Here is a 14161-nt window from a genome sequence, read left to right as displayed (position 1 = left end):
GGCTGGCGCTCCCTTGCAACACTAAAATGGGAACTAAAGAGTAAGACATCAAGGTAGGAAGTTGCCCATTCCTCTTTTGTAAAAGCAGGGAATTTTAATCAAGCTTTAATTAAGACCCTGTGGATAATAACCAAAGCACCAACCACACTTATAAACAGCAGATAGTTTTAAATATGTGAATTTTTTAAACAGGCTTAAAATGTTCATTAAATCAGCAAAACAACAATTTTCTTATTTCCCTCTAATTGCCATTTAGCCACACGGTGCGAGAGAGGGCTTTTCCCCGGCGGCTCTCCGTGATTGGTACCTTGCTGGCTCAGCCCACGGCCCCAGAGCCCAGCCGCAGCCCCGTCGGGCAGCGGGCAAGTACGAGCCACCCCGGGCTGATGGTCTCCGGTACACCGCTGCTGCGGGGACACGGACGCATCCTACCCATCCTTCCCACCCTTCCCATCCCCCACAGCCCAAGCGGGGCGGCAGGGCCTCTGCCTTGCCAAAAATACGCTTCCAAAATGTCATTTACTAGGATTTATAATAACCATTTAATTTTCTAAATCTTGTAATTTGGAAGCTATTTCACCCAATCGGTTCCTTAATATAGTAAAAAAAAAAAAAGATATTTTAATCTTCTGCCTCCTAAGGGGTCAGTGTCGCCGACATGTCCCTATCTGCACGGGTATTTCGATATGCCAATAAAGAAACGGTCCAGATCTGGGCTGCTCTGTGTGTGCTTTTTTAAAGAAACCTGTAGCAGAGAGTTACTAACCTATTGTGAACGCCATTCCCTCTTCCATTAGCAAATCGCTGTCATTGGCTACCAAAGAAAATAAAAACGCAGTTATCACTGTTGGGTTTTTGGTTGTTGTTTTTTTTTCCTTTTTAATAAACGCAAACAGCACTTGGCTTAACCCCCTTTTTTGGCTCGCAGGTACCGCGCACGTCAGTCCCCACTACGAACCGCAGCATCCGCCAAAAGTGATTCCACCTCGGCGGCAGCGGGACCGCCCGAAGGCGGCTCTGTCCAGGCCGGGTCCGGGGGCTTTAGCTTTTGGCCGAGATTTTTCTTTACCCCGTAACAAACTTTGCCGGCATGGTTCGGGCGCGGGGGGGGATGCAGGGGTAAGGAGGGCGGTGCAAGTGTATAGGGGTGCGGGGACACGAGACACGGCGGATGCCGCCTGGTGTGGGGGTGAGAGGCGGTCCGCGGGGCTCTGCTGCCCCGATTACTTCGTTCAAGGAGCGATTTGTCCTCAAAAATACCCGTGCGACTCTCAGAAAAGGAGGCCGGGTCTGCCCGCCAGTACCCAGCGTGGAACGCCCCCCCCGGGGAGCCCCGCCGGGACTGGCAGCGTGCCTGGGTGAGGAGGGGGGCTCTGCTCATTTTACCCCCTCTCCTGGAGCTGTTCCATCACCGGCAGCAGAGCGAGCGCGGGGGGCAGTGGGGCCGCTTACCGTGGTGCCACACCTCGGGGTGCCCATGGAAGTACGACCCGATGCCGTGGCCGACGAAGAACGGGCAGACCTGGAAGCCGCCTTGCAGTGCCACGGAGCTGCGGGGACGAAGAGGACACCGTGAGGGAGTGTGGCCCAACCACCACCTCTGCCAGCCCTGGGTCTTGCCATCACACTGGTATCGGCAGCAGCATCACCCAGCTCCCATCCCCAGCACTGGGTCACCACTTTGTGCCTGCTCGAAAAGACAGCAGCCATCGGAGCTAGCACCAGTGAGCCATTGCTAGGTTTCAGAGTGAACATGCCTGCCAGCAGAGGCTGATAGCTTCTGTGTCAGCCCTGCTGTCTATGCAAGGCGGCAGCATATCATGCTCTTATCTGGTGCTGGGTAACCTTTTCCACAAGCACATTGGGAACTCATTTTAATCTGGGACAGCTAAATGGCAGCAAGCCACGCAGCTGAGGCTCCAGCACACCACCAAACTGCAGTCTCTGTTTCAGCCAACCCCTTCCTGTGTGCAGAGTCCATACAGGGTTGTGTACTCACTGTCTGCACTGGGTTTTCTGCAGGAAAAGAGGTTCTTGCTGCCAATACAGAGAGTTAAGAGCCCTACTGCTTCCTTTTTGGAATACTGCAAATATTCTGTACCCAAATGTATTGAAACTCTAGCAAATCTATTCCTGATAATGAATCCATCACCAAACCCATCAGCAGCAAAACGAAAGAGTCATAGTTCATCAGTTCTGCCCAGGAGATCTGTCTTGTCCTCCGGGGCCTGCCTCAGGGAGGAACATCTCTGAGAGCTGCCTGCAGGAACACAGTCAGGTACTGATCCCTGCCCATGTCAGGAAAGCAAATTCTTATCCTGATCCCTAAAAAAGGTATGTGGGATGTTCTCTGGCTGCTGGGCTACCCCATGTCTGCAGGTTTCACTCTCGGACTCTGCCCTTACTCAGGCAGTGGTGCATGGGGTGACCTAAGGGCTCAGCCAGGAAGGCTGCCACATTCAAAACAGAAACGTGCAGAGGTCTGGGGGGGCCTGGAGGTGTATTAGAAGTGACAAGGAGGCTAGCTCTGTCCCTGTATATGATCCCCATACTATTTCTAAAATCAAACAGGAAGGCACTTGGCCTGAAAGATTTCACCTACAACATTAAAAGCTTAATTTGATTGTTTTAAATCAAACTTGAAGTTTTAAAAACTTCAGGTTTGCCTATATTTAACCCTAACATGCTTCCTCAGAGTTTGAATACAGGTGGAAAAGCAGAAAAGTTAAGAAACTCAAACAAAAGTGTAAGCTGTCAGGAAATTAAAGCATGTTAAAACCTACAGAGAGGCTCTCACTCAGGTGCAAAGTGGCCTCAACATGTTGTATGCCAATCCCTTTGCACATCAGGCTTCACAGACCCTGCAGTGCTGGCTCCAGTGCCTGTGAGTCACCATCCCAGACTTTAATGCCACTGCAATTGAGGGACATGGTGCTCCACCACAGCAAAATGGCAATGAGAGAGGAGTCGGGTCAATGGTTAATAATGCTGCAGCGTTCAGACCTTAAAAGCACATTCTAACAGGATTTGTATAGTAGCTTTTACCCACCCATTGCTCTGATACAAAGACCCATCATATTTCATTCATTAACTCTAGAGAAAATGGAATGTCAATTTTAGCTGCCTCCAAACTCCTAAGTATTGGCAAAGAGGGTTACCAATAAGGCTAGAAGTTTGGCTTCATTTGGTTGTACACAAAGCCATCTCTATGGAAAAAAAGTAATGAAGGTTTATGCAGCAAAAAGTCCTACTTAGACATGGAAAACTTTCTCCCCTTCCGTTCTAACACATTGCCCACATCTGGGTCAGAGACTTGGCCTGCTGGCTATGACAATACTGAAGGCCAAGGAAGAAGCACAGGGAATGGAGTCAGAAAGCCAGATTACTCAGAAACATATACAAAATGAAACGGATGGTCTCCAGTGACCAAGCCCAGAGCAATGCAGATAATGAGTCCCATATGAGTGAAGCAATTCTCTAAAAAGATGGGAGAAGCCATCCATGCAACATGTGATAAGCTTTTCTTTCACCTTCTTCTGCAAGCCTTTTTGCAAGAGGACAAACAATCCCACTGACTATTCAGCTTTGCCTATGTCCTTACATGGCATTCCTGACCACTGAAAAAGCACGGTTGGTTTATGAGATGTTTTGTATTATTACAGGATTTTCCCCCCAGAAATACCCATCTTCTATAGCAAGGCAGAAAGCTCTTTTCTGTGCAGCTATTCTTCCAAGCACCATGGCCACATACTCTCTGTGGGCAGGGGAAGCTCTCGCCCCAGCACTCAGCTGCTGCTGAGAAGGGTGGCAGTGGCAGCAGCAGCTGCGTGCTGAGCACCGGGTGCAAGAGCGCAGAGGTACACAGAAGGCAGTATTAAGACAGCATCCTGTCCTCAGATGGTGAAAGAAGTGGTTCTAGTGCATTTCAACAGCAAATTCTGCCACTTTCCTGCCAAACAGCTTGAAAAGAACTCTGTTGGCACCAATACTTCAGTGGTTGCTGTCTGTGATCAAAATAAGGGATCTTGGAGCTCACAGGGCTTTGACATCGGCGCTGACGGACGTCCGTGCCCCTCCTCCTTCCCACTTAATAACGTCTACATAGAGAGCTTGGGTATTCTTTACATAAAATGCAACGTGGTCAATGAACCTGAAGTGACACACAGAAAACCTGTGGAGAAAATAAGCTGCAGGTATGAAACTCAGCCATGTTCAATCTGGCTTTAGCATTTGCATGCGCTTCAGAAGCACCTTATAGGGAATTTCACTCCACAACTACTAGCTTTACTTTGGAGTATTTAAAAATCCTAGTGAGCTCATTCATCCTTGTGGAGTTACAGTAAAACACGCAGCTTTCATAAAAACCCAAAGCTACTAACCCCAGCTACAACTTGCAAAAGTAATCCCGCATTTGGCTCTAAGTGCTGTCAGGAGGACTGTGAAACAGCTCTGAGAAGAGTGAATTGAACTGTTAATCTTGGTCAGCCTCTCCAGCCTCCAGGATTCCCAGGCTGTGGAATCTGATTAAAAATCAAGATGCCATGAAGTGGATAATTTTTGCACAAGTTCTGCCATTTGCTGCTGACAACAGCTCAACATTTCGGTTTCACTGTTTCACTGATCAGTTCAGGACCTGTCAGTGTTGGCATTTCTTTCCAGCTCTCCCTGGAAGGCAGCCTTACAAGATCGCAGCCCCAGCTCCATGTGCTGCACCTAGCAGACAAGCAGCATAAAATCAGGCATCCAGAGGAGTCCTGACTGCAAGTAGGAAAGCAGTGAAGGTGGAGGCAGCAGTTGGCACGGCTGAGCTGGGCTACCTGGCATCTGCCGTGGGAAAGGAGAGCTGCACCGCTGGGTGGATGCGCCAGTCTGCCAGTTCCCCTTGGCTGCTGAATCACTTCCAGAGCAAAGGCTGGGCAGCAGAGCCACGCTACACCGACAGCATCAAGGGGGAAAAAAGGTTCTTCAAAATAACTATTGTCAAAAATATCCATTGACACATTTACCATCACACAGTTTATTCTTTGAGCCATGTTGCACACCTGGGCAGAGGTGAATTGGGCAGGATTAAAAGCATAATCATTTAATGAGCCCAGTATTTGATTTTATGTTTTGCTGCCATGTGTTCCAGCCCAGTGGCTGCAGAGTCAAGAGTACCTGCAGTGCTGCTCCCCTTCTGCTGATGGCAAAGCCAGGCAAAGTATCTGGCATTGGGATGGACTGGCAGCAGTCAAGCTGGTAAAGGAACATCACTGAGGGCCAGGCTGTCCACCTAAACCCATAGGCAGAGCTTTCGTATGGTGGTATCATGCTTCTGAGAATGGACAGAGACAAAAGACTTGGGTGCCAGTTCCCTCCTGAGTATCCTCTTCCCATGTTGCCAGACAACAGTTAATTCTCCAAAAGGAGGGATGAGTCTAGAGACGTGCCCTGCCAGCAGTCCAACAGGGAAATTGCCACAAAGCCACAACAGGCAGGACTGACTCTTACAAAGCTCTCCTTGATACTCTGCAGCCTCCTCTGAAAGGAGCTCTTGGGTTATAAATCCCTCCTGCTAAGAAGCTGAAAAGCAGGTTGAAAGAATTTCCTTAGGGGGCTGGCCCTGTACAGATAGCCTCTAGGAGCATCTACAGGATAACAGGCAACCCAGTTCCAGAGGAAAAAAACATACATTCAGTCTTAGGACTGAAAGCCCCATTTTTTTTGGGGGTGGGAGAAAACCAACCCAAACTTGCAATTTCTTTCCTTTTTACCAAATATTGTGATTTTCCTCAAGGCAAGTCTGGTACAGTATTCTAAGCCCTCACAGGAAACAAATTGAAACAAATCCTCTTTTTATCATTGACAGAAACCACTTTGGGCTCTTTGATGGCATAAGGGAAGAATTTTGCTGATCAGACAAGATGGCACAGACGGCTTTGCTACTCGGGCTGAACATCCTGGTGAACTGATTCTCAGCTAGGGATGCCTGCCCTACAGTGCCAGCTTCTCTCCCCAGGGATAAAACAGTCTTGCAGAGAGAACAGCATGACATGAGTGGCTGAAGTTGCTAAACCTGTCTTACACTTTTGGGCACTTGGGAACACACTTGGGAAACACTGAATGAGATGAGACCTATGATAATTGTTTTCTTATCTAGGTATTTTATTTTTTTTAATTAGAAGTAACTGTGTTTTTCTTAGCTATATTGTTAGCAAAATGACCACCGAATGGCATATTTGCCTTTTTTTTTTTCTTAATGCTTGAAAACAGAATCAGCCTAAATGAGATTTCCTCCTGATAAAAATACCCATTTTGAATAGTACCATATTATCCAATTTAAGAAACTACAAAATTCTACTGGGAAAATATTAAAGTATTTTTTTCTTAAACAATTATATTAGACTGAGGGAATGCACAAGTTCAGGGATTCCCTATAATGACAATAAATGTTGAGGTATAATTAGTAATATTTTTGAGAGCCAACAATTGTTTTTTGAAAGAAAGGTACATTTTAGTTTCAAACCGGAACACAAATTACTGTATTTTTCTTACAATAGTGCTGAACTTTTATTTGAGGTTCTCTGTTTCTGAAAGCAGACATGATGGATTGAAATAAAAGATAATTTATTGCAATGCTTACTTTCAAGTGCAGAGAGAAGCAGTGTAATTGTAATTTACAGTAGCTGTCAAGGAAAATCTATCACAGATGACATTAAAATGACTTATTTTGCCTGAGCCACTTATTGTTTAAATGTGCATAATCTGATAGAAACAGATTTTTTTTTTAAAATCTGCTTTATATTGTTCTAAATTAATATCAAAACATATACTTACAAGTTAAACATTTTAAACCATTTATTAACACTTTCATTACTACTATTTTTTTTCTAGGAGTTGGAAATTGGTTTCTTTAATAATCTCACATTTATATTTTTAGCTCTCTACACTCACACAACGCTTCCACGTACCTAAGCTCACTGTCTAACAAGTAAATTTCAAACTAGACTTGTTTCTGTCGGAAAGAGAAATGTCAGAAATGGTAGAAGAAAATGGAACACAGGGCCCAATTCTGTTTCCACTGGAGCTGACCAACAGCTTTGCCACCACTTTCAGTAAGAACAGGTCAGCAAAGAGTCAGATTTTTCTAAGCAAACTAATTTGTGAATCCATGCAATCTTTTATTTGCAACTTGTAGGTGATGGGAGAAGGAATCCATGAAACACTGAGTGTCAGCTATCGAGCTTCCATAACAAAGACTATGTTACAATACTGAATGCAAACTCATCTCTGCAATATAATTACTTGGAAATCTACTGTAGAAAGGAAATATTCTGATTATTTGTGTGTAAGATATGTTCTGCATATCACTTGAGCACCTATCTAGAAATACTGATGAAAGAAACCAAGATACATTTGCATTCTGATGGGCCTAAATGTTTTCAGCTTGTAGGTAGGTGCCTATTCTCGGGTATTTATGGTATCTAACTCTTTCAAAGCCTCAGATTTGTATGTATGTATGCATTATATATGTCTGTCTGCATGCAAATACCAAATCACAAATAACTGGAAACACACAGCTTCAGCAAACCAAGGCGATCTTTCAGCAGAGGCAGTGTTAAAGTATTTCTAAACAAATCAGCACATTTAAATTGCCAACATGATAAATTCCTGAGAAATAAAGTTAATGACCTGCTATTTCATATGTAGTTTTGAACAGCTCCTAGCTTTGATTAATCTGCTTTTCAAAGGGGGCGCTGACTATATATATTTACACTTTGCACGTAAACTGACCTGTGTACCAACACAGCAAAAATCCAATGTCACATTCAATTCTGTTCTTTTTTCTTCTTCCTCCTTTTTTTTTTCTTTCTTTTTTTTTCTTTTTTTTTTTCTTTTTTTTTTAATACAGCTAGAATTAATGTAGTGAATCTGTAATGAAATGCATTATCCTGCATGGAGATTTATCAGATTTTCCAATTGAATGCCATGCTTTGCTAGCACTAGCTGGAGTTCACCTGCATGTTGGTGTGGCGTGTGGCTCTTTTTTGTAAAGAGTTAAGTTGAACACAAAAAAAGGGAACAAAGGTCAGCACCCAGCCGCCACTTGAATGTGAGATTTTTCTTTTTATTCCCCTTGATGTATACTAGGCTCTGTGTTATTAGTCTTAATGATGGAAAATTGTAGTGTTGATACAAATCTTTTTTTCAAAGTAGTAGGCGGGAGCTCCATTTGTTAGTAAGTTTTTTTGTGACTAAAAGCCACGGACAGTACATTTATGTAGCAGTAAAAGGCCTAGATGCTCTTTCCATAGCAGAGCTAATTATTCCTACTGTGACCTTACTGATCTACCCTGTTCCTAGTACATCTCATCTGCACGCCTGTTCCTCTGTGTAGATGGTGTCAGAGAATATGAAAAACCCTATAATGAAACCATTTTCATGATGGAGAAAGGCTACTGGAGTTGCACTTGCTACAAAGAGGCTCAATTATATGAGTAATTGTGATAATTTTCTACATTCATAGCCTTCAATGGGGAAAAAAGAATGAGAGCCACAAAGGAAAATTACTTTAACAAGAAAGTACAGAGAGTAAAAATGGAAGAAGAGACAAAAAAGGGGAAAAAAATAACCAGAAAAAAAGTTTAAAAAATAGATCTGGAGGGAGGAATAGCAAGACAGGGAGAACAACAGAAATGCTCAAAAAGCCTATGTGCAGCTGTGTTGCACAATTAAATTGAATTTTTTTTCTGCAGTTGATGAATGTGACTACTGCAAATGTGCCTCTGTAGTTAGCTATCATTTGTTGTTCCGTGACAGGAAAAGGATAATTACCTCTCAGAGAGAATCAAAGGCTGACATGCCCTTTAGACACAGCCATGAATGCAGAGCTCGATAGAATGCTTGAATAAGAATCCAGTGTTCTGTGCCCCCTTCTACTCAAGAATAAATTTTGTTAAAATGCAAGAGCACCACCAGTAAATTTGTTGAACCCTAGGTGTTCAAAAATATGAGGTGCATCTATCGACTCATCCCATTTGCAAAAATAAAACTACATTTTGAATTCACTTCTATTATATTCATGGACAGTAAGATAGTGAGATATGCATTAAATTTCTTTTCCCAGTAGGGGTCTGATTCAACATTTCCTATGAAAGAACAGAAAGACACTATCCTTTTTCTCCAGGCTAGTTAGCCTATAATTTAAAACTGTCAAAAACACAATTTTATACAAAGTCTTCAATAAAAGCTTCTCAGATATAACCCAAAGAGGTTTTACTAAAGTTTGATTCAGACTCTGTTACAATATTTTTAAAGCTATAAATATATCTAACTGATATTTTGCCGTTCTCTTTTTTCCTCAAAGTATTTGAAGATTTACAAAATAAAAAAAAGCAGCATCCTTTCAAGGTGACTAAGCCTTGCAGCTTTGAAGTAATCAGAATGTATTCAACAGCATGTTGGGACCATTAATAGTCCAGAGAAGTATTGCTTAATGAAATGTATGTGATATATGTCTATGCTTTTTTTGGCAAACATTTTAAAATAATTCATAGTTACCTTCAAGAAACTAAGCCGTATTTTTATTCAAAGCTGCCAGCAGAAGAGGCATGATGGCGTTTATGTGAAGGCTAGAGTAGATGCAAAATAGGGAAAAATCTCTGAATGTGAGCTCTTTTTTCCCCTGTGACGTTAGCACGCACTGCTCTTTGTAAGATCAAAAGCTCTTGAGTTAAATATTTTTGTACTTTTTAAACAAAGAGACTTATTTATGTTGACTAATTCCTTTGTAACATTCCTTATTGCTTTACAACGAAAACAATGCTTTCTAACCTCCTTACATGGTGAGACAGATGTGGTGTAGTTTCACAGACAAATACAAAATAAACAAAACCCCACCGCAAATTACATCTGTTAATTTAAATCTATCTTGAGAACATCTTTGACTCTTTCTGCAGTTATCTTTGCTGACCCCAGTGTAATTCACTTAAAAAAAAAAAAAAGTCTCTTACCCAAGGACCAACATTACAGCTTGGCAGTTCACATACTGATATCAGACTAAAATGATGGTTTTGAATCATAAAACATGTCATCAGCTTTATACCAAACCACCAATAACCTTTGTCCCACTTGCCAGCCCTCCTTTTACTTGTCAATATAAGGCTTACCTGATTGTGTTTCCAATTACAGAGAAGGGAGCCCCTGGTCTGCAAGCTGCAATTGCTTCATCTCTACATTTCCTGGCAACCTCCACTAACTTTTCACCAGATTTATCCACACTGCCCACCAAAAAGGTTTCAGAAGTGTCACCATGGTAGCCATTGTAATACACCTAAACATATACAGAAACGTAAAGACATTTTCTCATTTTGCATCCAGAAACAGATTGTCTCCCTAATTAAATCCATTCTTTCTAGGAACTAGCTATGTATTGTAACAGCTAGACCATGGGTAAGCTGTATTTGTGAGAATGAGACCAGCAAAGCAAAACATTGCAGAGGAGAAAAAAACCAACAAAACAAAAGGCACAGAAGACTGCAAGGTGTGTAAGGATTGCCAATTAAAAATTCAAGAAAAGCAAAAGTTGTGCATTACTGCCCAGCAGGACACTAAACAATGCCACCGCTCAGCTACAGGACACGAGGCTAACTGGGCTGTATGTTAGAAGATGGATGGAGGCTGTGCACGGGCTGAAGGCGGTTCTTGGGGTCCACTGAGAGCCTACCCACCCAGGACACCTGCTCCTGGGGATGAAGACCTGCTTGCACACTACAGGGTTGGCTGCTGAGTTCCGGTGTCGGGTGTGGGCACTGGAAGACCCAGCAGCTCTAGCAGGGAGACCCACACCTCCGCAGCCAGCAATCCCTGCTGGGGTTTTGAGTGATACTGTGCACAGCCGGGTGAGAGGGGTACCCTGCTACCAACATCCACAGGAAGCCCCATGGAATGTATGGGCCAAATCTACAGCCAGCCTCTGCGTGTTTGCATTAGTCTCAATTTTAAACTACAGTGGGGCATTAACATTGGATTTTACTTCTGGTATCCAGAGCTGAATTTTGAAAGGCAATAAATGTACCATTCTGACAGTGCAAAGTTTCATGTGCTGAAAACATGGCACCCTGCTGAATAAGAACATTTTTGTTTTTTCAGACATTTCATAGGCTTTAAACATCAGCTCTCCAGAAGTTCTCTGCTGGGCACAGGAAGCCCTGGCTATGCACTATGGAGCTCTGCAACGCGCCATTACAATGGGGTTTACAGCTCTGAGGTATGGCAGGCAGGTGCATAACTGTAAAACCAAGCCAAATTACCCTAAGGAAAGACAAATTATAATGGTGCACAGTTTTGATCTTCTAAAACATTTTTTCTCCTCCTGAACAGTGGGCAACTATCTATCTAGGACTGATAACTCACTAAGCTCAAAGCACTGAACTTTTGCCACTGGTGAGCTATTTGTGAAAGACAGGCTCACATTCCATTTGGCCAATTCCAAACTAGAAAAAAATAAAAAAAGTAAAAAATTGGCTACAGACAGTTTATGCCAGGGCCAGGTTTGTGTTCAGGGTGAGATGGGAACAAAATGCAGGCAGTTAGAGGTGTTTAAAAGGTGAGTGCCAGCAAGCATCCAACTGTGTTGCCACCACTCTGGTGGAGAGCGGCTGTGACCTCCTCCTGCTCTACACCTTTCTCTGCCATTCCAGACCGCCAATAAATCTTTTATCTTTCTTTTTTTCTATTATTAATTTAATGCACATTGGGCAGATTATAATCTAGCTAGATCATATTTAAACTAAACTGGTTCATTTTTAGTGCTAGCAAGTACAACACACAAAACCCCAGCATTAAACATCATCATCCTCCTGAAAAAAACCCCACAGATTTAAAACATAGGAGAGCTTAAAATTAATAGCAATATTTACAGCAGCCCATCAACTGCAATTACAGATTTCTGACGTTAATAAGCTACAACCACAGCAACTGTAACATGCTAATTCCTTAGAAGTCAATGAAAGAATGAAGTTGTAAGAAACATTAACCTGGTAACGGCAGGCTGAAAATTGCACTATGCTGAGGACTCAGTGATGGATAATGCTATTGTTTCTACACTAAAATACATTTTAAAGGCCACATGATACAAGCCAATAAAATTTGTATTTCATGTATGAAATTTTACTACCTTAATTGTGCAAAAATGGATTTTTTTCTTCAAATAATTTGTACATAGCGTGAAGTTTTTACACTCAATAACCAGAACATTATTTAGTCATTTTATAAAGCCTGTACACAATTATAAACAATTTGTTGTGCAGTATTTACTTTGATTTTTATTCTGTCCACCTGTCAAACGTTCCAGATTTGCTCATTAAAAATAAGCTAAAAGATCAGTTAGCACTGAAAAGCAATCTTTTTTTCTTCAGCTATTTTGGGACTGAGCAATTATCAAACACAGCACAGTTCAGTTTTGAATGGCAAAAAGATCTTACAAAGATAATCAGAAATTCCCACCCTTGCAGGAGTCTTCACATTCACAGAAGCTTCAAGATTTATTAAATTTTACAAGGCTAAACAGAAAACAAATAAAAATGTGCAATCAAAAAGATCACTAACATTTAGTCAGACATTATTTGTAAAGCAGAGTGGGCAGGATATGCACTAATATAAAAATATTTCATTTAGTTTATCATGGAAAGTGTCTGCTATATGAATCTATACATATATATATATATGGCATCATTATTATCCTAAAAGATAAAAAAAATAAAATTAGCCTTAATGAGATACAAAGAAATCAGCTGTTATACCCTTAGCTGTTGCAAACTGATTTAGACTAATAAAATGAGCCAAGGTACACCAGTTCACCAAAGTAAAATTGTAGGCCAATAATACACTTTCAAAATGATAAATCACACTGTGCAAACCTCATACAGTCAGAATTCCACAATTAGAATGTATGGAGATGGGAAAGAATTTAGAAAGATCAAAAAAACAACCAAAGCAAACCCATGCAGATACCATGGGAAAAAGGTCACTGACCCTAATTTTAATAGAAAAAATATTTTAGAAAGCTTGGATCTCATGCTCAGAGGTAGGTCTGCTGCAGATTTCTTCCACTTCTGCCAGTATGAAATTTGGACCCATGGAAAATAGCATCAAGTTACAAAAAGTTCCCTTAATGATTAAAAATGCTCGTTTTTATGAGATGTTACTCCCTTCTATGTGACATATTACTGCAAAGCAACAGTGGGATTCAAAAGACATCTGTGTTCATATTAGAAATAAATAGCACTTTGGGAAAATAAAAACATGCACAGTAAAAAGAAAAAAAGCTTCTGCAAGAGACAGTTTTTATTTTTTTCATATATATATATAAATGAAATGAGAATTAGGCTTCCAGTTTCCATACTTTCTTGCTCCTAAGAAAATCCAGCCAGTGTTTATTTCAATAGCTATAATTGACCATTCTCTGGAAATATTAAGTCATAGTTATATCACACTATTTCTGTTTCTGTGCAAAAGGTTCAGGGCTTTTATACCAGAAATGGAACACAATGCTACCTTCAGGGATTTTAATAAATGTAGGGAACACTGCTAGCAAAAGAGTTGCTGTCCAAATAGACTGACATACACAGGCCAATGTAGCCTCTAATGACAGAGTAAGATAATGTCAGGCCCCACTCAAAATCAGCAGGAAGAGGAAGATCAATCTTGGCAGAGTGAAGGAAAAATGCTGGCTTTCTTCATGTTAGCTCATCTCATACATATCTATCTTCAGCTGCTGCCCAGTACTGTGGTGCTCTGCATTAACTACACAGTGGATCAATAACAATTACACCTTCTCAAAAACATGACACATAGCAGGATTGGGTTGACATTTCACTTAGGCCAACATTGATCTCAGTGCATCTGATTCCAGTCCTAAATTCAAGTCAGGCCTAGGTCTAGCTGGAATAAACACACAGTTAAAAACAAAAAAGGAAACCAGCTGCTTGTGCCTTGGCTCAGAAGTAAACAGCACATCCATCTGTGCATCCCCCATCTACAATCCACTATTCTTCCTGTTGCTACTAGTGATTCTAAAGTTGATCAAAGACTATTTTTTTATATGAATTACTCACCGTGACATCAATGTTGATAATATCTCCATCCTGAAGAGGTCGACTGAAACATAAACAGAAAAAAA

At 41.7% G+C, this 14161-nt stretch overlaps 1 protein-coding gene across 2 annotated transcripts in view; it reads right to left on the bottom strand.

Moving 5' to 3' along the window:
• METAP1D (methionyl aminopeptidase type 1D, mitochondrial) overlaps positions 1-14161 on the bottom strand; it is a gene marked incomplete at both ends in the record, with an annotated part of 49257 nt that overhangs the window by 414 nt on the left and 34682 nt on the right. For both annotated transcript variants that reach the window (XM_080621391.1, XM_080621390.1), the window contains 4 exons: positions 767-814; positions 1453-1550; positions 10149-10312; positions 14097-14139. In XM_080621391.1, coding sequence (XP_080477517.1) covers positions 767-814; positions 1453-1550; positions 10149-10312; positions 14097-14139 — 353 coding nt within the window. The remainder of the gene's footprint in view (positions 1-766; positions 815-1452; positions 1551-10148; positions 10313-14096; positions 14140-14161) is intronic.

Source organism: Psittacula echo (genome assembly GCF_963264785.1).
Source record: "Psittacula echo genome assembly, chromosome: 6".
Classification (NCBI taxonomy): Eukaryota; Metazoa; Chordata; class Aves; order Psittaciformes; family Psittacidae; genus Psittacula; species Psittacula echo.
Note: the sequence above shows the minus strand (reverse complement) of the source record. Positions and strands in the feature narration are given on the sequence as shown.